Source organism: Sabethes cyaneus, chromosome 2 (genome assembly GCF_943734655.1).
Source record: "Sabethes cyaneus chromosome 2, idSabCyanKW18_F2, whole genome shotgun sequence".
Taxonomy (NCBI): Eukaryota; Metazoa; Arthropoda; class Insecta; order Diptera; family Culicidae; genus Sabethes; species Sabethes cyaneus.
In genome coordinates this window covers 7,156,478-7,181,971 of record NC_071354.1, presented here as the reverse complement: position 1 = coordinate 7,181,971, position 25,494 = coordinate 7,156,478, and the positions used below count along the sequence as shown (strand labels likewise).

The 25,494-nt window shown below is 41.6% G+C and overlaps 1 protein-coding gene across 1 annotated transcript in view; it reads right to left on the bottom strand.

Moving 5' to 3' along the window:
• The window catches only part of LOC128737863 (5'-AMP-activated serine/threonine-protein kinase catalytic subunit alpha), a 57,709-nt gene that overhangs the window by 11,894 nt on the left and 20,321 nt on the right, over positions 1 to 25,494 (bottom strand). The window contains exons 3-7 of the mRNA XM_053832597.1: positions 7,903 to 8,106; positions 7,501 to 7,842; positions 7,289 to 7,441; positions 7,095 to 7,233; positions 6,845 to 7,025 (exon numbers count right to left, since the gene is read on the bottom strand). Of these exons, the coding sequence (XP_053688572.1) occupies positions 6,845 to 7,025; positions 7,095 to 7,233; positions 7,289 to 7,441; positions 7,501 to 7,842; positions 7,903 to 8,106 (1,019 nt within the window). The remainder of the gene's footprint in view (positions 1 to 6,844; positions 7,026 to 7,094; positions 7,234 to 7,288; positions 7,442 to 7,500; positions 7,843 to 7,902; positions 8,107 to 25,494) is intronic.

Here is a 25,494-nt window from a genome sequence, read left to right as displayed (position 1 = left end):
CAAATTCCAACAGTAACATCGAAATACAAAAATACGTGTCGATTTTTTTTGAACAAAGAACGTAAAAAAAATATTCCGAAGAGAAAAAAAATTTTGACTGTAAATTTCCCGTGGAATGACCCCTATGTTATACATTTAATTATTTAAGCTAGTTACATTAATTTTTATGGCAAATAAATGAAGGCAATGCATAGGAAAATATTATAAGCTGCTTATAAAATTATTTTACCTTTAAATCTGTAAATATTCAATGAATTATCGATGATTAAGCTAATGGGCCGAACCAGGATCAGTTTTTGCATAGGCCGAACCACGATCAATAACCCTATGCGTCTTAGCAAATTTAAAACAAAAGTTCGTATCACCCCAAAAGGTGAATTCACGGTCACCCCAATTGTGCAGAAAGATGCGCTATATTTTATTATTAAACTTCTCCGAAGACACCACCCTTGCAAAATTACACATTTCTTACCCAATTGCTAATGTCCGCGTTTTTTTCAAAATTTGACCATTGTGAGGGGGTGTGAAATGGGGAAAGTTACTTGGTGTCAAATATATCTCTGGCTCTCTCAAGCCCCTGGCGAACCCAAGCCCACGGCCATGTCTGGAAATACTCCATATAAATACTGGAGCAGCTCAGTTAGGAGCAAATGGTGAAAGACGCGGCTTAACCAGCGACTGTCTCGAAGCGAGCGGCTGAATATGAAATGCTGTATTCAGCATTTATAGCATTTATAGATATAGCTCCAGCTTTTATAGTGATGGGCGAGATGCAGAAGCGGGTGATCGGGTAGTGGCCGATCAACCTCCGTAGGTGCAGATTAAGAATCAAGGGCCGATTCTTTAATATTAGCATAATTAACGTGCACAGCCCTCACCCCGGAAATACCGATGATGACAAAGACGAATTCTACGCGCAGTTGGAGCGCAAGACATGATGTTAAAATTATTATCGGGGACTGTAATGCTCAGGTTGGTCAGGAGGAGGAATTTAAACCGGTGATTGGACGGTTCAGCGTCCACCCGCAAACGAACGAAAACGGCCTAAGACTTGTCGACTTCGCCGCCTCCAAGAACATGGCCATACGTATTACCTTCTTTCAACATAACCTCTACCATCGGTACACCTGGAGATTACCCAATCAGACAGAATCACAAATCGACCACGTTCTGATAGATGGTCGGCACTTTTCAGACATTATCGACGTCAGAACCTATCCGGGCGCTAACATTGATTCGGATCACTACCTAGAGATGTTAAGGACACGTCAATAACTATCTGTTGGGAACAACATACGATACCGGCGCCCGCCACGGTATAATCTAACGCAACTGAAGCAACCGGAGGTCGCCGAAAACTACCCGTTATCTCTCGAAACCGCGTTGCCGGAAGAGAGTGAGCTGGATGAAGCCCCTCTTGAGGACTGTTGGAATACCGTGAAAACAGCCATTAACAGCGTAGCGAAGAACGTCCTAGACCGTGTGGCGCCGAATCGACGTAACGAATGGTTCGACGAGGAATGCCAGCAGATATTGGCTGAGAAGAACGCAGCGCGGATACAAATGCTGCGTAGAGCCACCCGTCAAAATGTGGAGCGATACAAACAGAAGCGGAGGCAGCAAACCCGACTCTTCAAGGCGAAGAAGCGCCACCAAGAGGAGAAGGAGTGCGAACAACTCGAAAGCGGTACTCACGACGCACGGAAGTTCTATCAGAGACTCAACGGATTTAATTTTTAGATTTCAGACTCAATTTACAATAGAATTAGTTTACTTACACCAACTTTGTATACCTACACAGGTAGTCTCAAGCATCAACTGACACATTGCATCCGTTTACCTACACTAAATTTGTATACCCACACATAGATTACGTAACCTTAAGCTCCTATAAAAACTGTAAAATTGCTTTGGCTTAAAGGTGGGTAAAACGGCTCTTTTGTGTGAGCGGCTCTGAACCGTTTCATTTGCTACCGCGAACCGATTTAAATGAGCGGTTCGTGGTTCACGGTTCGCCATTTTCGGCAACCGTCGGGTAGGTTTGAAGAACCGTCTTCTTTTCCAGGAGCCATTCTTTTGAACGCTCATTCCTGTGAACCGGTTCATTTGAACGGCTCGTGAGCCCTACTTTGGCTAATTTAGTTCGAAAACAGACACTGAGGAAACCTGCAAGTCGCAAGCGAAACACGTATCTGTCAAGAATAAAATATGCATAGTAGAATTAAATTGGATAAGTTTTCTTTCTAGTTAATTTCCAGACTGTAGCTGTCAGATCGATGATTAACGGTTTACACTTTTCGAATTTCATCGATATACAGTATTTTCGGGGACCAAATTGCGACTCTTATCATTATCTCATCGTGTGTAAGATTCGCTCAAGGTTGTCGAGAGGACGTTGCGTGGCAACATTCAGCGGTTGACGGAAGATGGGGCGGCAATGGAACGATTCGTATAACAGCAAGGTGTAAGGGAAGAAGATATAAGTGGGATGTAAAGGAACCTCCACGGTGCCATTGATCCATATAGAGAGTATAGAGAGATTAGAGCTGCAGAAAAAAGAAGCCACCGTCTAAAAAATGCGAATACGGAAAGCACGTGCTCGCCGGCGCAGAAGAGGCGAGGCGCAGGAATTTCGCCATGCGCCTGTGTCAGTGGAGTTCTACGTCGGCAAGTACCAAGCTGGTTTTCGTGAGCGTCGCTCCACTACGCATCAATTGTTTACCCTGAGTTACTAGATAAGTTCCGGGAGTACATCATCTGTTTGTGGACTTTAAGGCGGCGTTCGATTCAGTTAAATGAAATGGGTTTTAGCAGATAATGCTAGAACATGGTTTTCAGACGAAATTAGTTACGTTGATTTGTGCGACGCTGGATGGGCCAAAAAAATGCGTTAGAATAAGCTACTTCCGTGATTTTGAATAGACGGAAGCGAGCGGATGCACTCACTAACCTGTTATTCAACATTACTTTGGAAGATACAATATGAAGTAAAACGTGGACAGGAATAGGACTATCACGAAATTTAACATGCTTTTATCTTGATTTATTTGCGAATGACGTCGATATCATCGGAATCAACCGTGGAAGAGACCTTTAGGCCTTTTCAACGGGAAGCAGCGAGATTGGGACTTATCAATAACACCGACACAAAATTGGCATTCTACAGAGCAATAATCCTCCAGTTGGCCCTTCACGGACTTTTACGGACATGAATCGTGGAAGCGAAAGGAAGCAGCTCGATGAGTAGCAGCTTTGTATGGTGGCAAAATGATGGCACGGACGCGTAAACCCACAGGAACGAGATACATCAAGTATGCAGGCTACGGGGGCTGGACACGTGGCCAGAATGCCCGATGAAATAGTAGCCAAAACTATTTCCAGCAGAGAGCCAGCTAGAGGACGTAGACTTTGGGGCAGACTCCGCACTCGATGGACATGCGCTGTCCAGGACGATGCATGTTCAGCTAGTTACCGAGGGGATTGGAAAACGGCAGCCCATTGCCGATTGTACTGGAGGACCATAATTCGTTCGGCGCAGGATCGCTGCCACTAAAGTAAGTAAGTAAGCTAGGCTTCGCAGATGACTTTGATATCAAAACTAGGAACTTTGCGATGGAGGAGGCAACCGATTGGGCTAAAAATAAATGCGTCGAAACTAGAAACATGAAAGGTAGAGACTCAAAGGAGATGAACGAACGCCCCATTCCTCCGTTGACGGCGACGAATTATACATTAACTAGCATCTGGTAAAAGTTGGTAGACTACGATGGACCGAACACGCCGTATGGATGTCGGATGGCAGAGCTGCCGCACCGGCATTAGGAAAACAGGGCCCAACATTCGCGATGGCTCTACCAGGTCAACAGCGACTTGCGACCTGGGAAATAAGCGGAAAGTGGTCCAGGATCGAATTGAATGGAGGCGATTGCTTGAAATAGCACGAGCCAACCTGACTCTGCTGAAAACGGCGGCGACTATAATTCTGGTTCGCATTGGCCATTAGGAATTATCACCAAACTATCCGATCTTGGCCTATGCTGATGCGGGTATGGTCATGTATCTACGATGGTGTTCGTTAAGGACATAATTTCGTAAATAAAAAAAAAATATTCGAAAAACAGTAGTCGTAGCTGACAAAAAGCTTTCATACCACTTTGAGACATTCGTAAGCTTCTTCTACCGCAAATGTTGTTATTACGAATGGTTCGTATAGAACACATTCGTAGCACATCTTGCAACAGAACGCGCTTGATGTGTGGTTATTGACTGGTATGGTTATCGACTAGATCAGCCTAAGAACTAGATTTTATTTAAAAGAACATAGTTTTGTGCAATTGTGAGCTGCTTAACAAGACTACAGTCTTCGGCGTGTAGTTCTGTGATTTGCGGCGTCGTTCTTACTGTAGCATGATAAACGAGCTCAATTTCGTCACCCGATCACCGTTCACAATCCTGCACCGCTGGTAAGAATTCGGCAAGAAACCAAACCCGAACCCAAGCCAAAACGTCCGAAACCGTTAGTACGTGCGAGTCAATCTTTCGTCGCTTGTCGCCTACAAAGCTCAACTCAACAAAAGCGCTGTTGGTAACTATTTGCCAAGGCGTGATCCAATGGACAATTTTTAGATGATAATCCCGCCGGAAACTGAAAAGTTTTCGCTGCATCCACCATCACACTAAAAATGCATTATCATCATCATTAAGGGAGTTCTGAGTCGGAAATTTACCAAAGAGCAATTGATTGCTGCACTGCTACACTCATGGATTAACGCCGCAGAGTTTCATGGCCTATCCAAGGCAAATGGTACGTTGTTTTAATAATGTGTGAATTATTAAAAAATTGACAGAGTTTAGTAATTTTTCATGCGATTACCCTAGCTCATGGTCGATTCATCGCACCGCATTGCCAATCGTAGCAACCCTGATAAGTACAGAAAAAAATTGACAGTGTTGATTTACAACAGCCATGCCATGCATTGTACGGCACTTTGTGTCCGCATCGCCTTGGGCAGGGAGGTCGAAGCGACCGGTCAAATAGTGAAGAAGTACCTAGCCAAAACGGACATTTCTATGCGGAAGCGTTAGTCGAGGCCGGCCATGTCTGAGCACCAGGAAAACACCCAAAAGGAGCGGCTGAAGATGCTGGTGAAAAACAACTTTACAGCGAAGCACGACGTCGCGGTTATAATGGATGAAGAGATCTACTTGATGCTGGACGGCAATGACTGGCAGTGGACCGAGTACTCAATGACGTCAAAAATATCTTTCAGATCAAGTTCCCGAAAAACCCGCTTCTGTGGCTGACAATCTGCAAGCAGAGAATATCCAACGCACGGTTCTTTCTTTCGGGGCTTGCGGTGAACGGGGAGATACAAAGTGCGAAGCGCCTGCCGGAAGTAGCCGCCTTCATCAAGAAGTATTACGCGAAGGAGGTTGTGTACTTTTGGTCGGACCTCGTCGCGGCCCGTTATGTCAAGAGATTACTGGAGTAGATGGACCGGGTTAAGATAAACGTTGTACTAAAGGTTAGAAAATTTGCTCTGTGCTCTGGTGGAACGAATGGCACATTCTATAAAGGGGGTTGTGGAGTTTCCTTTTTCTCCAGTCCACTGTGGTTTAAACGTTCTCCAATATTTGCGATCCACTGAACCTAGGAGGAGAAGCTGAGTTCGAATCCGCTGCTCCCATTATAGCTTGATTCGCGGATTACCTTGGGTAAAATTAACTTTGGACCAATCAAAATAGTAGTCGGCAGACGAAATGACAGAAGTAGACTTTAACGACTGATTTCATCGTGAGAGCGGTACATATCGGAACTGTACTCTCACTAATCGCCAACTGATAGAGCTATTTTTTTACTAAAATTTGAAAATTCTCTGTTTCATCCTAATGATGCCTAATATCATTACATTTTCTCAATACTGGAAATTGTACTGTAATATTCCCAACATACTATACATGTCGATAACCGCTTCAACATTGGAGAGATAAAATGGAGAGGCCAATACCAAAACTTGCATTGAAACAAGAAATTAGACCAAACTCAAATAACGTTCTGTATTGAATAATTTTTTAAAGTCTTAGTTGGATGTCATCAAGGTCATCCAAATTAATAATTCATTTGAGCTTTATTCAAATTTCAAAATTTTTTGGATAGAACGGCAGGTATTATTTATACTAACAAACGAGACATACATAAAAAAATCAGCAAAATCCGTTAGTAACAAGCAAGTGAACAGTACCATTAGCATTAGTATTCGACTGCAATTCAACAAATGCATAGTACTATCCTACACTCAAATGCACATGTATCCACAGCACAAAGTAAAGCTCACATTTTGTACTTGAGGGGATGTCAGTTCCCGACCAACACTGGCAATTGTATATCTCGAGGAAAATCTCGATCTGTACAGCGAAAAATAGAACGAACACAAAATATTCGGTCGGAAGGAACAGAGAAAAAATAAAGAAAAACAACAGGATTAATATACAGATTAGCAGCTGATATGGTCCCATCGCCCTCGCTCGTTGTTTTTTTTTTGTTTTGGTTTTAGTTAGTAGTTTATTGGTTTGTAATTCCATAGACTACAGTAGCTAGTAAGCATCTTTGAGTGTTGGTTGGATTCTGCGTATTGTGTGTCAGTTTCTGGGTTTGGAATAGATACAGTCTGTTGCAGAGCGCACACTGCTGTGGCAGCGAGGCAGGGAACGCTACTTAGCGCAGCCAATTATGGCTGGTTTCTTTTCTCTCGCTCTTGCTCTCACTCACTCTCTTACTCAGGCATTCACGCACTCAACTGCACACAGGAGATTATGGTTTCGTGATATTTTGTGCGCTACCTACCTCTGGCTAGGCTTCCCCTTCGGCCACCGACATCCGCACTCGGACGGCGTATCTGAATCGTTTCTCCACTGGGCGAAATCACACTTTCCGTCGCTTGCTCAAAAGCGTAACGGTTGTTGGGTGTTTCGTTCCACTTGGATACCAGGCCCTTCAGATTCTCCTTGTCGATTTCGTTGTCAGACTAAAATAAGAAAAGTTCTTTAGTAACCATGCGTCTCCATTAAAAAAAGGGTGAAGCGATGGATTCAACAGGTACCCTATTGTTGCCATTACTGTCGAGCAAAACTGGTTTAAAGGTTGTGATTGAGGGTCGTCGATTCGTCGGATAGTACTGCGGTTTCCGCTTGATCCATTTGTGTTTGAGCGCTTCCTCTGCGGTGATTCGTTCCCTATGATAAATGGTTCGTTAGAAATTTTATCAAAAAACAAATAATAGTAGCACACTTTTGTTCCTTTACTAGACAGCGATTAATGAAATCAATCGCTTCCTCCGACACGCCGTCGAATGCTTCATCCAGAAAATCATACCGGCCTATCGTAATGTTTGCCATTGTTTGAATGTCATCTTCGCCTGCGAAGGGTGATAGACCGGACACACTGTCAATGAGATAGTTTTCATGAATCTTGTTCCACCAGTCAAACAATTCCCTACTCACAGCACGTAAGCGATAACGCCCACACTCCACATATCGGTCGCAAAGGAGATCGCCTCGAAGTTGACCACCTCCGGTGCAACGAATTCGGGCGTTCCGAACAGCACCTGCAGCTTGTTGTCCGGATCGTACTCACGAGCCAGACCGAAGTCGATAATCTTTATCCGGTTGCCGCTCTCGGTGAGGCAGAGAATGTTCTCCGGTTTCAGATCCAGATGCACGATGTTGTTCCCGTGGATGTACGCGACCGCATCGCAAATCTGCCGCAGAAAGATGGCGCAAGCCCGCTCAGTTAAGAGGAACTTCTCGTCCAGCACTCGGTCGAACAGTTCGCCGCCTTCCACCCTACAGGAAAGGAAATTCTTTTAGTAACGATCAACCTAAACAGTTCAGTTCGTAACTCACAGTTCCATCACCATGCAGAAGGTTCGATCGTACTCGTATGCAGCGTACAGTTGAGCAATCTTCGGATGTCGCAGGACGTTCATCATGTGCACCTCGCGTTCGATGTTCCGCCGGTCGCCCTTCTTTACGATCTGAATAAACTTGGCCGCCAGTCGGGTGCCGGTGGATTTTTCCTTGCAAATGTGCACAACACCGAATTTTCCCCTGTGAATGAGATAAGGTAATTAGCCAGGGAGGCTAATGGTACACCGAAGATGATTTCTGGCAACAAAACGAATATTTCTGATTCTTTCTTGCCGGAAATATCCGTTCTGTTGCATGTAGAAATAAAGCACAATTTTTTTGCATTACAAATTCTTGGTTTGTAATGTGAAAAATCTCAGTTTTCTAGAAAAAATATCAAAGCGTTTATTAAATGAAAAAAAAACAACTTTTTCACGATTAAATCTCAGTATAAATTTTATTCGCGTATTTTGCCTGCGACTTTTGCAGGCTTCATCAGTTTCTGTTTTCGAACTAAACTTGCACCATATTAAAATATGTTTTTCTAGCCTAGCCTAGACCACAGAGAACAGACATTCATCTTAGTCTCGCGGGATGTGTAAAAACCTAAGCCGCCATATTGAAAGTAAGTGGTAATGCTCCCGTTACGTGGCGCTCGTATCGCTGACAGGAGCTTTGATTACTTCGATTGGATTTGACTACTCATAAAACTTTACAACAAACCGCGTCGCTACAGTAACTATAGTAAACCAAATTTTGAAAAAAATACACCGTCAGTATACTTTTCTGTTGTATATTTGGGTATAAAATTGATATTAGGCGATAGCTAAATGGATAAATAATGTAAAAACTGCCGGAAATTCTGTTACCAACGACTATCGCGCAACTACCGAACCAGTGCAGCAGTATTTCTTCGGTCACGACCACTTTTGTACTTAATAATAGCAATAAAGCATCTCATCGATAGCATCTCTGGAGCGAGTGATGTGCTACGTACGCGTTTCGGGGACACTCTTGAGTCCTTTCGAATCGCGCAGGGGGTTGCGGCAAGAGGATGGATTGTTTTGTATGTTTTTCAATAACGCTATTGAAGGTGTGATCCGGCAAGTGGGCATCGAAACGAGAGGAACGATCTTCAGCTAGAGTAGCCAAATCCTAGCCTTCGCAGACGACCTCGACATCATTACTAGAAACCTTGGGACGGCGGAGGCAATCTCCGCCAAACTAAAAACGAAGGCTAGGGGGATAAGCTTACAAATCAAGTGAGTAAGTAAGTACTATAACATCTCCAAATCCAACTTAACCGTCGGGTGCCGGTTTTCCACGGCATCAGGCATTGTGCATTTAAACATCAAGATTGGAAAATTGACTATGATTGAAAAGCAAAAAAACATTGTTATTAGCTAAGAATATAAAATATTTCTTTTGACCTACCTTGCGCCAAACGCTTTTCACCATGTACAAGTTTTGTAAAAATACATTCATGTTGTCTTTCAATAAACAACCACAGTCGTTGCTAGAGTAACTGACATTGGAGTTGCCAGTTGTTCAAATATATAGAACATCGCAAGAAAATATATTGAATATGGCAACATGGACGAAGCGCAACTGGTGCACCCTGAGATAGATGTCGCTAGTGTTTTATTCAAAATCTTACACACCATTTGAAAGAAATTTTATATGAACATAATTGTCTGTTCTCTGTGCCTAGACTGTGTGTCACAATACAAATAACATATTAAAAACCCGATTAAATCCACCTATTGGTGAAAGGAAGCTTTGTTATATCATCTTATTTGTCATTTGAATTAGAAATCGACAAGTCTTCGGAACATAATTCAACTCTTGCTAACGTTGTGTCATATATAATCAGTACGTATTTAATATACTATTTTACATTTAATGTACTAAATATCTCAGTGGAAAATGTGTCTTTCTAACGAAAGCAATAACAAATCGTATGCAAAGTTATTGGTCAGTTATTGAGATTTGCGGAGCCAACGCTACTCTGGAAAGTTGAAAAAAAAATCGATTGTAAAAAAAGGCTGCCATTTTGATAATTTTTCGAATTTTCAATTATCGCTAGATATTAATTTATGTTTCGAATTTGTGATTTCTAGTGAGCATTCACGCGCTCAGTTGCCAACACTGTAATAATCACTATTTTTGCATCCAAAAATTACAAAACATTTATTCAAATACAAAACGCCACACTTAACTTTAATTCCAACATCTGAAAAAATTACGAAATTCCATTATATGACGACTTTACAGAGTAGAGTCCTTAAGTGCTTTTATAAACCAATCAATATATTTCGCAACTACTAAGAGATAAACAGTTTCTATATTCAGCAAAGTTGCTTATTTTACTATGTTCTATAACTTTTATTAAGACACTTTATGTTTCGGATGCACTGAAAATATGAAAAATTTGTGTCACCCCAATAGGTGGATTCTCGGTCATCCTAATAATGTAAAAAGATGCGCTTAATAAACTTCTCTAAAGACACACCCCTTGAAAAATCATGATTTTTTACGCTCGTGTTTTTGAGTTTTGGCCCCGCTGTGCATTCTCTTTGATTCATATCAATAAAGTTTTCTTAAGCAATTTCATCAAATTTTTATCAAATAACTTTTAACCGGCAAGACCATTTCTGGTCAAATTGGGCAGATATGTTCAGAGCGTTAAGACCTCTCGTTTGATACTAAAATAATTAAAATCTGATTCATCTGGTTAAAATCATTATACATTATTGTAAATTTTATTGTGTTACATACGATTACTCATAACTTCCAAATTAAACGCCCAATCTGAAAACAAATCAATAGTGACCTATGAGGCTATATTACCATTCAAACAAGATTAATAGTGCATAAATCGGTTCGGCCATCTCGGAGAAACGTTCGACCAATTGACACTTGGTAAAAACACATTTTTAAACATAACTTTTGAACTGAATTTTTGTTTCCGACAAAACTCCCCCAAAAACGTGTCACGTAATTTTCTTATTTTACTTATAATTTTTAAACGAAACGTCGGACCGCAAGGCAATTCAATTGTGATCTACAAGGCAGTAACACCTTTCAAGCAAGTTTAACGGCGATCAAATCGGTTCAGCCATCTCCGAGAAACAGACGACTAAAGTCAAGCGTCACACACACTTACACACACACACACACACACACACACACACACACACACACACACACACACACACACACACACACACACACACACACACACACACACACACACACACACACACACACACACACACACACACACACACACACACACACACACACACACACACACACACACACACACACACACACACACACACACACACACACACACACACACACACACACACACACACACACAAACATTGCTCAGTTCGTCGAACTCTATCGATTGGTATAGGGGAGAGACGTCTACAGTGAAACACTTTTTTCCAAAACTTTTAAAAAAGTTTTTGGTGATAGTTACCAACGAGGTCTTCAATCCATTTGAAAGGTATATCCTTCTGGTTGTCTGAAAAAAAGTTTCAGCACTTTTGGTTGAAAGCTTAAATAGTTACAAACGCAAATGTGAAGGTGGGTTTTTTTCCCACCTACTGGGGAACAGTGAGACAACGAGTATTGAATACTGAGACACATATTAGAATTAAACTTAAACCATATTTTTTGGTTACAAAGAATAGTTTAGTGGTCGTACTGTTTATTTTGTGCATAAAGGTTACATTATTGTTGTGCATTAATAAAAATTCCGATTTTTCTCACAGCTACATTTATATTCATATAAAGGTCCAATCCTGGTTATCTGACCTTCAACTTACACTTCGAAACTCATTTACAATCAATTCATATGGATTGGTTTACAATTCAACACAATTTTTTTTTTTGAAAATTACCCACATCTGTTTGTCTCACTGTTCCCAATAGGAATGTTTTATAAGAATTAGTGAAATAGTGGTGGCAAACAATTCGATGGTCTTATATTTTTTATTTTTATCTCTCATTCCTATGAGATGCCATATAGTAAGTTTAATTTGGATTAGTTGTGCGATTTGCCATTAAAAATCACCTGAAAATGATCGCAATAAGATTTACTTTGACCCCCTTAAAAACGACTTTTGTTGAAAAATATTCTAAAAAATTAACAAATTTTTCTCAAACTGTATTATGTGATATAGATTCACAAACTTTACTTTGCAGGAAAATATCATGAATCTTGTATGTTTTATGGCGAAGTTATTCCCGATGTCTAACTGTTCCTGTTGTTTCACTGTTGACTACTCTCCCTTACGCCACTCGGCCCTCCGGGCCTCGGATCAATTTCGTGTTTTTCGACCAATTTCTAAATCTTTGTTACAGTATAACAAAAGTAAAAAGCGTGAATAAAATTAAAAAATTAAATTGGTTAAATTTTTTTTAAACATCTTGAATACGGGTGCATTTAGAAAGATAATTACTACTAGCATTTTTACCTTTGTTATACTATAACAAAGGTTTAAAAATTGGTCGAAAAACACAAAGTTGATCCGAGGCACGGAGGGCCGAGTCACATATACCAATCGATAAGGTTCGACGAATTGAGCAATGTCTGTGTGTGTGTGTGTGTGTGTGTGTGTGTGTGTGTGTGTGTGTGTGTGTGTGTGTGTGTGTGTGTGTGTGTGTGTGTGTGTGTGTGTGTGTGTGTGTGTGTGTGTGTGTGTGTGTGTGTGTGTGTGTGTGTGTGTGTGTGTGTGTGTGTGTGTGTGTGTGTGTGTGTGTGTGTGTGTGTGTGTGTGTATGTGTGTGTGTGTGTATGTGTGTGTGTGTGTGTGTGTGTGTGTGTGTGTGTGTGTGTGTGTGTGTGTGTGTGTGTGTGTGTGTGTATGTGTGTGTGTGTGTATGTGTGTGTGTGTATGTGTATGTGTGTGTGTGTATGTGTGTGTGTGTATGTGTGTGTGTGTGTATGTGTGTGTGTGTGTATGTGTGTGTGTGTATGTGTGTGTGTGACGCTTGACTTTAGTCGTCTGTTTCTCGGAGATGGCTGAACCGATTCGTTTGCTATTACGCTTATTTGAAAGATGTTATAACCTTGTAGATCACTATTGAATGGTTTTGCGGTCCGACATTTTGTTTAAAAGTTATAAGCAAAAATGTTAAAATTACGTGACATGATTTTCTCCGGAACCGCTCAACCGATTTCAACAATTTTAGTATCAAATGAAGGCTCTTGCTACTGCAAATTTTTTGGGAGAGTTTTATCGAAAACAATCAAGCGGTTCAAAAGTTATGCTTAAAAATGTGCTTTTTCAAGGTGTCAATTAGTCGAACGTTTCTCAGAGATGGCCAAACCGATTTATGCGCTATTAGTCTCATTTGGTAGGTTATATAGCCTCATAGATCACTATTGATTTGTTTTTTGATTGGATGTTTAATTTGAAAGTTATGAGCAGTCGTGTACAGAATAATAAAATTTACAATTCATAACGATTTTAACCAGATAATTAATCAGATTTCAATTATCTTAGTATCAAACGAGAGGCCTTAACGCTGTGAACATATCTGCCAAATTTCATTAGAATTGGCTTTACTAATCAAAAGTTATTTGAAAAACATTATTGAAATTATTTAAGCAAACTTTACTGATATGATCCAAATAGAAAAACACGCGATCATGTGCTCTAGAGCGCAAAAATGCTTAATTTTACAGGTAGTGTGTCTTTGAAAGAGTTTATTTAAAAAATATGGCGTAACTTTCTACATTATTAGGGTAACCGTAAATCTACCTATTAGGGTGTTACAAATTTTTGTGTTTTTAAATACGTCCAAAAAAGTACAGTGTCTCCACAAAAGTTGTAGAACACAATAAAATAAACAACTTTGCTGTACATAGTAACTATCTACCTCTTACTGGTTGCGAAGAGTAACGATTTTTTTTTATAAATGCAGCGAAAATTGAAAAATTGAGATATCGAAAAGCGGCTACGTCACAATTTAGATAATTAATTTTTACACGTCAAATTAAAAATCAGCCAAATCAGTCCTCTAGATACTGAGATACACGCACCGTCGCTGAAAACATATGGTTTCGAGGAGAGCGTTTAAACTATTGTAGGTACAGCATTGCACTTCCCTTCAAGCGATCCCTCAGTTTTACTGTAAATTCTCAACGAGACCACGTACCGAAAAATACTCTGGGCTCAACATTTCTGAAGATAAAAGGCTCCCCCTTAAATATCAATTCTGCCCAAGAAAAAAATATTCTACAAATTTATCAGTATATTACATACACATGCATATGTGTTGATGATAACTACCATTACTGCCCATAAATGCATAACAGTCCCATGTGAATTTCACCACTTTTGAGATAAGCCTAGGAATCATCTTTAAATTGTTCATGCTTTCAATATTTCAAACAGTAATGTTAAGTTTGCTCCCAAAATTTTGAAAAAAATATCAAACTATGTCAGTCACAAGTTACAAAAAACGGCATAACAGTCTCAGTAGTGAAAATATAACAATGAACAGCTGCTTTTAGGAAATACCTGGACCGATTTGACTGAATAACTACCAAACGCAAAGTTTTGTGGCCTAGAAGAATTCTATTGAACAGAATTTGGAACGGATGTACGGTTCCAAAAATATGTCCGGAACAATTCCGGAATATATGAAACTTGAACATAGAAGCACCTTGAATCATAACAAATCCGTCATGCGACACCTCCAAGTACTCGAAATTGCACAACTAGACCATTGGTAGTGGTATAAAATGTGCAAGAAAAACGGTCAGTTTCTAACTTAAACAGTTTCTAACCCCAGAATGCGACCCCGCTATTATCTTAAAATAACAAATTACAAATAAAAGGGAGACATTTTTTGATTGCTTTCAAATATTATGCAAATTTATCAGTATATTGCATACACATGCATATGTATTGATGATAACTGCCATAGTGAGTGTTATCAAAAAGTTTAATTATGTTCCGAAGGCGTGTCGAATTCTATCTCAAATGACATATGATATGGTATAACAAAGGTTCCTTTCACCAATAGGTGGATTAAATCGGGTTTTTGTTATAAATTTGGTTAACTTCTGGAACTCAAAATAACAATGACTTTTTATTGATTTGTTTTGGGAATCAAAACCCTATTTCTACTTTTGGAACAACCTTAGGATTCATGCTCCAATAATAGTGGTAACGCCAGATTAAATATTTTGCAGTAACAGTCGTAACTTTTATCTATGATTAAATTCCAAGTTATTGGCAGACGAGTACATCTTAATTACATGAATAAAAATATGAAGAGTACACTCATAGATGAGCTATTGCAAAGGCAGAAATTGGAATTCCATCGTTACAGGAACATCTTCCACAATAACAGGAACATTACCACTATTATTGGAACAAATCACGTTTCTCAATTTTCTTTTTTCATTTTTTTTTTTATTAAAATACCGAAAATTTTTGAGCAAATAAGACAAATATACAAATATAAAATATAAGTTAAATACGCGAAATAAATATATATTTTTTTTGCACATATTTACCACACTGGAGCACTATTAGAGTAAGGAGGGGCAAAAGTGCGAATACATTGGCATGGATCGGTGACTACTTTGACAGCTTGAATCTATCGTACTGTGGTTGTTTATGAAGCATAGTTGCTGTGTTATTTGTGCAAATGTTATTTCAGGGCGGTTTTGATGTATTTTTTCGTTATACGGCAAACACGATCCTCCCGATGATGGATATTACTTGTTGAAAATTTGTAGCAACGTTTTACATCACTCACATTTCTGTTTTGAAAATACGGTGAAAAGAATTTACAAAATATATTTCGCTTTTCCATAATTTAATCAAACCCCGTAAACGCCTAGCGGGGTAAAAGTGCGATTCATGGACAAGACAAAAATGTGTAGCTTATATATACTAGAAATGGAACATCTCCAGGAAACTGTGTGCTCTACAGATGTTGGCCGAATGAAAACAATGTCTTTTCGCTGATGAAACAATAAACGAATGTTTTGAAAAGTTTCGATTTGACGGAAGCTGCAATACACCAACGCAAAATAGAAAAGGAGCAAAGAGAGGATACTCCTTACCGAAACATACCGCAGATTGAAGATAATATGGTTCTGTTAGCTGCTGTTGTGCTAATTTGATGGATTCGAGCTTTGCACTTTTGCCCCGCTAGTGGGGTAAAAGTGCGAATCGACACTTGTTCAGAAAAATGAAGAATTTATTTTGCATAACACTATTATTCCAGATGATTTAAAGTTGAATGTGGAGATATTGAGTTACTACATCACTATAAAATATATTTTGTTGTTGTCCTTCTTTATATCTCACGAAAATTGATGATAACTGCAAATATCGCACTTATGCCCCGCTCTACTCTACTGGTGCTTCTACCCTATGCATCATGAAAAATCCTTACTTTAAAAAACTCACAAAAGTCGTCTTTCTACAAAATCTGTTCTCCATCTTAGAATAGTTTTTTGAAGACAAGATGTTTTTCTAGCTTTTGAAAAATAAAATAATTTTTTTTTTCAGTGTATAATTGTTTCATATTTAAATCAATTTTCTTATAACTCATCCTTAGACATAATTTTGGAGCGATACTGAAGCTACGATTTTTCAAATATAATTGCTATAAAAATAGTAAATAGTCGTATCTGACTAATCGCCGACTCTGCGTCAAATTGGGATTAATGGAATCAGATGAATTTCTTAATCCCTTAATCCACAAGGTAGCGATTTAGGACCATTGTTGTTTATCATATTCTTTAATGACGTCTGCCAGGTGTTACCGAAAGGTTGCAAACTGATGCTGACGATCTCTAAATCTTCTGGACTATCAGTGCTCTCTCAGACTGTCAGTTGTTGCAAAAAATCCTTGGCACGTTTTACGACTGGGACACAGACAATTTCATGATTATCAGCATGGCGAAATGCTCCGTAATCACGTTGACGAGGAAAAAGAACTCAATTCAAAGGAGACATAGAATAGGAAACGAAAAAATAGAGAGATCAAATGTTTTCCATGACCTTAGGGGTTTGGTAGACTCAGAACTAAGCTGCCGGAAGCATTTTAGTCATATCATCGACAAATTCATTTTCTGTATCTGAGTTGAATTCTGCGATCCATGCTGCCTGTGCCTGTGTTGGAACCAGCAGCTAACGCACTCCACATTCCGCAACAATTGGATCTACAGAATCGGAAAAGTCCAATCGAGATTCATTAGATGTGCTTTAAGACTCCTTCCTTAGAAAAATCCAAATGAGCTGGTTTCTAGGAATAGACACCATCCAAAAGCGAAGAAACATTCAAAGGACGTTAATATTTTTTTGAAACAGTGGTTCTACAATTGATGGACGGACGGTAGGAGAAAGTAATGAATTTTTTTTGAATGGAATGGAAAGAGGAGGGAAGGGCTATTGGTAGCTACGCTTAACAAGTAGTTGTTGTGACTTCTACCTTTTGTCCAATGCTGGAAGGTCTATGGGTCGAACCAAGCTATAATCTACTAAGATTATAACCGGATTTGAACCCACAACACAACATAACATTGTAGGTTGCATTAAAAAAAAAACAGGTGGAAATTGCCGACTTTTCATGGGTTTACCTTTACACGCACTGACGAAACTACCCATGCAGCATCAGTCGTAGTAACCCATGAGTCAGCAGAAAAAATTTGACAGCTCTATCAGACGAACTCTAACCGTGATCGTGATGGCGAAAACAGTGAAACTACTCCGTTCAGAAGTGTGCGCGTTCGAAGAACGGTACCCCGCCGAGTCGAAAACGAACATCGCGCGGCACTTTGTGGACGCCAGATACGCCCATTCCGGCATCTACAACGTCTTGGCACTATTAAACAGCAATCAGAGCATCAAAAGAGAGCCCGATTTCGGACGGCCGACAACCCTGGGCGACAAGAAGCTTCAAAGGATGCCGAAGAGGAAGACGGAGGGAAAAGTGGTTACATCGCTGCGTGCGCTTGGCCGGGAGGTCCTTGGAATCGTCCAAACAGTGAAAAAGTACCTGGCGAACATGTAAATACTTATCAGGAAGCGGCGGTCCTGTCCTCTGATCTCGGAGCTGCTGGTAATGACGCAGCGGCAGCGGCTGAATAAGATGGTCAAATCGATTTTTCCGGCGAATCGCGACGTGGCGGTGGTGATGGACAACGAGACCTTTCTAACCCTGGATGGCAACGATTGGCAGGGCACTTCATATTTTACTTCCACCAAGAAGGAAGTGAAGTTCATTTCACACACTCCGGACTGGCCGTGAACAGGAAAATTTATAATACGAAGTGCCTGCCAGAAGTTGCGTCGTTCATCAAGAGATACTGGCCGGTTACAAAAGTCGGCGAACCCCCTTAACGTACCTCAGCTGCGTCCCATCCAGAATTTCAGGGCAAACCTGATCAATCTATTCTGTGGATAGATTTAGACTCGCAGAGTTTGTCACTGCAATGCAGCTTGTAAAATGCAATGCGAGGTAGTTCGCCTCTTGGTAAACGTCAAATGTACTCAGAGCTGCTCGGAGGGTCCTAACCAGATACTCATCTGTCTTGCGTCGGCTGTGCGATGAATATTTACCATCCCGTCGCCAGGATGTGGGTATAGCGACGCAGGTAATGATAATAGTAATTCTTGGATCTATTCTAGGAAGCAATACGAAACCGACTCGAGGTAAACGATTGGAAACTCGGTACTTGTAAAGTCTGAATAATTCATGAACCGCAACGGGCTGGCTTGCTTGCTTGAGAACTATCACCAACCGCCATCGAAATTACAACGATTCGGGAAGTTCGATGGCGAAATTCCAGAGAATGCGAGTTTCGTATGCAGTGACTTTGTCATAAAGTCTTTCTTTGACTTTGGCTCATCCTGCTCCTTTAGGTAACCGATGGAATGTCAAATGTATCGACTCGTTCTGAAGGTCGCGACTGGTTCAGAACTCTGAACCAAGAGGAATTCTCATCATCCGATGATTCATCGTGTCTAATGAACTCTGAAGGGTAGATTCGTCTATATGTGTCTGCGGGTAAAACACATTTCAGGGGCAGGGAGGCCTCATCACAGGACTCGTATTATTGTCGGCGGAGACCAGAGATCCCAATTATAAGAACGTATCAACTAGTACTTCTAGTTTATACGTCCGTAGAAGGCAAACGTTGTTTTCTATTCTTACCATATATTTGATTTTTTACGCCTTGATTCATAGCTTAATAGTTCTAGCTTCTAGTTTTAGTCTAACGTAGATTGACTCAACCGTCCCAATGTTTTCAGTAATAATTATCTGTGCGAAGGCAAGGATTTGGCTAATTTTTTAAAGGATCGTTCCTCTTGTTTCGATGTCCGCTCGCCGGATTGCTCCTTCAATAACGTTGTTTAATAATATAACCGTTGTCGTGCATTATCTGCAATACCTGTTCGTGCTCGACTGTACCGTGTGCCGCCTTGAAATCCCGTCATTTCTTGCGACATTATTGCGCATAGACGACATAACAAGCTCTGGGTGAGCACCTTGTAGGCTGGCGTTGATCAGCATACTGCCGCGGTAATTACAACAATCGAGCCGTTTTTGTAGATGGGACAAATCACATCTTCCATTGCTTTGATAGTTTCTCTTTCTCGCCTCCTCGAAATTATTCAGTGAACTGCCGGAGCTAATCGTTCCTTACCATGTTCGTAGAGCTCTGCCGAAAGTCGGTTCTATCCAGCGGCTGCATTAGTTTTAAGGTGTCCGATTTTTCGCCGGATCTTTTCGAGGTCGGCAGCCAGGACGTTATTATCGTTTGCGGGCACTCTCAGACTGACTTTCGTTCCGCTTCCTTCTGTTGTACTGCCATTGACAGGCTCATCAAAGAACTATTTACACCGGTCGGCCACCTCACGCTTGTTTGTGATCAGGTTTCCTTCCTCGTCCATAAACGTATTAGGCTTCAGTTGACCTGAGTTCCCATGTACCTTATCGGATTTAACTGGCCGTAGCTTGCTGTAGTTCTCCGTGCATCGAGATGAGGAAAATTCTCTGTTCGAAAAGTTCATTTCGGAACGCTGAAATTCAGTTGTTTCGAAAGGCTTGCACAGTCAATATGTCCGATATGTAACTTGAGCTGTTGTCCGGTTCTTTTGGATCATTTCGAACCATAGCAGTAATCTGGTAGAATAGAACGAGCGAAAACAATGCAAATCTCTCGAAGCTCACTGCTATTCCGCAGATCTGACTATTAGCCTTCAAGGTAGAATGCACAATGAAGCTTTACTCCTAGGTCACGAAAACGATCCACCCGCTGCAGAACAAAAGTAGTAGTAGAAACAGAAAATAAACTGGGTTAGTTTGCGGTGCACCGGGATTACGGCCACTTGAGGCCCATAATTGTCAACAGACTATTTGTGCACTGCTATAGTTACAAACTATAGTTACAAACGGCTGGTAAATGGCTGGGTAATGCGTAACCTCGGTACCCCGCGTACCTGCAGTTATAAAATAGACCCCGCAGTGGTCACTAGCCTCTTATCCAGCAACTCCTCTCCCTACCTCCTCGTGGTACCAGCCGGAATACGAGCAACCTTGGTGGAGATAGGGTAACTAACCCCGGTGGTAACTAAGGTCGTATACCGACAGGGAAGGAGGCACTCATGCATCTGCTGGGTGTTGGCAAAAGGGACAGCCTTGCCAGCCGTAAGCGTCTGACTCCAGGTTAGGAGCGGCTCGCGACGGTGATTCCACTGCACGGTGACTCACCGTTTCCGTACCAGGTATGCGGCTGTATCCCAAGTAAAGGGCGGCATACAACAGCGACTGATCCGAAGCGGACGGCTGACTTATGAAACGCTGTGTCTCGCCAGTTATACCCAAGACAGCAGGCCTGTAAGGCAGTATGCTTAAACAACTTTCGCTAGGAGAAATTCAGGAAAGGAACTACAACCGGATAATCGGCATGGACCCGGGCAAAAGAAAAAGGACAACGATTATTGGAAACTTGGTACTTGAAATGTCAGGACTCTACTTGAACCGACACGCGCGTGTATCTTGGCAAGAGAGCTGCAGAAGATCAAGGTCGAGGTTCCAGTAGATCCTATTGCAGGCACGGCATTTAGGTATCACACACAGGTATTACAGTGGCGGCGATAAAGCAGAGCACGGAGTCGGATTCGTATTACATGGAAAACAAATCAGCGTGTCATTAGGTGGAGGCCCATCAATGACCGTCTATGCGTGTTGAGAATTAAGAGCAAATTCTTTAACTACAGTCTGATAAATGTGTACGCATCGACGAACGACAAGCCCGATGACGTAAAAGAGGCATTCTATGATCTTCTCGACAGGACATATGGAGAGTGCCCAAGACATGACATAAAGATCGTCATCGGGGATACAAATGCACAGGTCGGATGTGAAGAGTGCTTTCGTCCCGTTATTGGTAGAGAAAGCCTTCATCCTACCACAAACGACAATGACCTGAGGCTAAGCAACTTCACTTCATCCAGGGGAATGGTTATCTGTAGTACCCATTTTGCACGATGGAACATTCGGAAGCACACTTGGAAACACCCTACTGGAGAGGCCTGCTCTCAGATCGACCACGTTCTGGTAGATGGCCGGCACTTTTCCGATGTCGCAGACGTGCGATCCTTCCGGGGATCAAACGTTGACTCGGACCACTATCTCGTAGTAAGCAAGACCCGCGCCCGGTTGTCCAACGTATTCAAATCGAAGCCAACGAGGCAGATACGACTGAACATTCGGCGGTTATCAGCGGAGGGAGTTGCTGCAGAGTACTCTCGGAAGACTGATGAGCGGATCGGTGAACATCTCGGAGAGAACCTGAACGAACAGTGGAGGCACATCCACGAGGCGATCAGTACTACAGCGCGGGAAGTGTTGGGTACTACTGCTGCAGCCACTTCCAGTGAGTGGTTTGAATGCCAGCGAGTGACTGATGAGAAGAATCGAGTCAGACGTCACATTTTGCAACTGCGACACGCCAGAGCAGAGAGAGAGATACCGAGATGCAGAGCTGCCGAAAAGAAACTTCACCGTCGTAAGAAACGTCAGCACAGGGATCGCGTTCTTGCGGAGGCGGAGAATTGCTTCGAGAGGCACGATACGAGAAGGTTCTTTAATACGATCAACGGAATCAGGTTATGTGCAACGACAAGGAGGGGAACCTGATTACCGAAAGATCGGAGGTGGCTAGGCGTTGGAAACAATATTTCGATGCATTGTTGAATGGTGAACAAGATGGAATGGTCAACAGAAACAAGATAACGATTGTCGATGATGGACAAGCTGTGGATCCACCAACTTTGGACGAGGTTAGGAAAGCAGCGAGAGAGCTGAAAAACGGCAAAGCAGCTGGAAAGGACGGCATCCCCGCCGAACTTTTGAAAGTCGGGAGCGAACGGCTGTATTGTGCAACCCATCAGGTTATACTAAAGGTATGGACTGAGGAGGAATTACCTACGGACTGGTTGGAAGGTCTCATATGACCAATTTACAAAAAGGACCATCGACTCATATGCAGCAATTATCCAGGTTTTACTCTCCCCAATTCTGCATACAAAATTGTCTCCCGCATCCTGTTTCTCAGACTGAGGCCATTGTAGGAAACCTTCGTTGGCGAATACGAAATCTCATATGCTCCTAGGGTTCGCGGACGACATCGATATCATCGGTGTTAACCGTAGAGCTGTGGAAGAAGCATCTTAAGGAGGAAGCTGCGAGGATAGGGCTTATCATAAATTCTACCAAAATAAAGGTTATGGTGGCTGGTAGAGAGCGTGGTAGCCCTTCGGGTGTTGGAACTGCGGTGGTAATAGATAGAGATACTTTTGAAGTGGTTGACGAATTTGTTTACCTTAGTACGTTAGTGACATGTGACAACGATGTGAGCCGTGAAGTGAAAAGGTGGATAGCAGCTGCCAACAGAACCTTCTTCGGGGTACGTAACCAGCTGAGGTCCCGTAGCCTACAACTCCGTTCAAAACTCGCGCTCTATAAGACGCTAATTCTCCCGGTGATACTCTACGACCACGAAGCGTGGACGTTGAAAGCGAGCGACCGACGAGCTCTTGGCGTTTTCTAGCGTAAGATCCTGCGATCAATTCTTGGCGGCATATTAGACGAAGGTGTGTGGCGCAGGCGCATGAATCATGAAATATACCAAGTGTACAAAGATGCGGATATTGTGAAGCGACTAAAATACGGCAGGCTACAGTGGGCTGGTCATGTAGCAAGGATGCCGGATGAGAGACCAGCGAAAACAATATTTAGCAGAGAACCCGACAGAGGCCGACGACTTCGAGGCAGTTAGGGGCAACTGGAGAGTGGCAGCCCAAGACCGAGTAATGTGGAGACGGCTCCTAAATTCGGCATGGATTCGATAAGCGGATTGTCGCCGAAAAAGTAAAGTAAGTTTACAGTCTAGTGTAAATTGCTTCCGCTGTCCTAAAATTTTTAGTAATGATTTCAAATGCCTGCTCGCTGGATCAACTAATATACTCAACTAATAATAATCAACTAATGCTCATGCCGTAACCCTCTGCGTGATTCGAAAGCAAAGTACCCTGAAACACTCGAAGCATATTACCGCTCTATCGTGGCCGCGTTAGTTTTTCTATATCTGCATTATCTGCCATAGCTGTTTGCGTTCGATTGTTTCGTATTCTGCCCTGAAATACATCAAAATGTGATACGTGGACACGCTGTATTCTCGACATTTTTAAAAGATTTTACAAAGTTTGAAAATGTTCTAGTGTTTATCACGGGTCCGTCTATTGGGGATAGACGACATAACAAGATCTAGGACAGTCGTTGGTCAACGTACTGCCGCCTTCTTGCCGGATCTCTTGAAGATCGGCAGCCGAGATACTATTATCGTTTGCGGGTACTTCCAGATTGACTTCCGTTCCGTCTCCTCCTGTGGTATCGCCATTGACAGGCACAACGAAGAATTTGCTTCCACCGCACCGGTCGCCCATCTCGCGCTCGTTTATACTCAAGTCTTCCTCCTCCTCTGTATACATACGCGGCTTCAGTTGAACTGAGCTGTCATGTTCTTTATCGGATTTAACTGGACGTAGCTGGCTGTAGCCCTCCACGCATCGAGATGAGGAAAGTTCGTTTCGGAGCGCTGAAATTCAGCTGTTTCGGAAGACTTGCACAGTCAATATGTCCGATTAAGCTGTCGTATGCTTTTTTGGATCATTTCGAGTCATAGCAGATCCAAATCCGACGTAGCGTATAAACGTTTACTGCACAGACATGATCCTCATAATCCAGTTTACTTAAAAATGATTCCATCCTCCAGTAGAGCGAACAAAGACAATGTAGTTTTCTCGGAACACATTACTATTTTGTAGATGAATCTGAGTTGCCTATTAACTTTCAAGGTAGAGTGCACAATCAAGCTTTGCTCCTAAGTCACCAATACGATCAACTCGTTGTAGTGCAAATGGAGTAGTGGAAATGAAAAATAACCTGGATTAGTTACACTGCACTTGTGGTCCACGATTGTCATCAGATTATTTGTGCGCCTCGCTGTACTTACAAAGAATTGAGAATGATTTAACATGCAGTTACATCTTAACATCGTCAGCGTAATACAAATGACTTCCAAGTAGTAGCAGTATAGAGAGCTCGTGAAACGCAAAAAGCCAAAGTTTGCTTCCTTGGGGAACCCACGACAGATTGCAAAATGATTCCAATTTTTCTATATCAAAGCACATAAACTATGGTCAGTCAGGATAGACCTTGTCTATCTCGTAAACGACGCAAAAAAATTTTAATGACATGAAAAATGCGTGCGAAGCATAATCGCATATTCCGTAGCTGGAATGAAACGCCACTGCATTACGCGACAGGCAAAGGAACTACGCGTGACTCTTTTGAAGAGATGGCTTTCATTGTTGAGGAATGTTGAGGAAAGAATGATAATCCTGTTCTCCGACGAAAACCTGTTCAGCATCGATACTGTGCCCAAAAGATGCAATCAGACCGATTCATTATTGCACTACAAGTACCCGAAAACATTATTGTAGATTTTCTTTGGGTTAATATATAGCCAAAATTTCTGTATAATGAATGATCTGAATGATTTTGGCGAATCACAGTAACATGACCGCCATAAACATTTTCAAAAGAGCACCGGCCAATGATTTCGGCCAGTGCATTTTCCTAAATGCATTGACTGTTTTTGATTTGCCTGTAGCTGTTCATCGCACCAGATGCTTTAATTTTATTTGTTGACGTCTTCATTCAACTAGAAATGAGCTTAGACGCTGAATACAACATTAATAACGGTACAGATATATAGATCGCCGTAATTCATTTTCTAACCAAATTTACGGACCGATGCTAAAAGCAGGGCCCATCTGCGACATGACGACATTGCCCTAATAACCTACATATATTTAAAAAGCAGTTAAAATGTCAAAACTGCCATGCACATGCAATTGTGAGAAACATATTTTCACATTAGTGGGTAAGCTGTCCAAGATTGTGTAGTTTGAAATCGAATCGATTTCTGACCGGTGTGTGCTGATGCTGAGCAACACATTAGTTTAGATA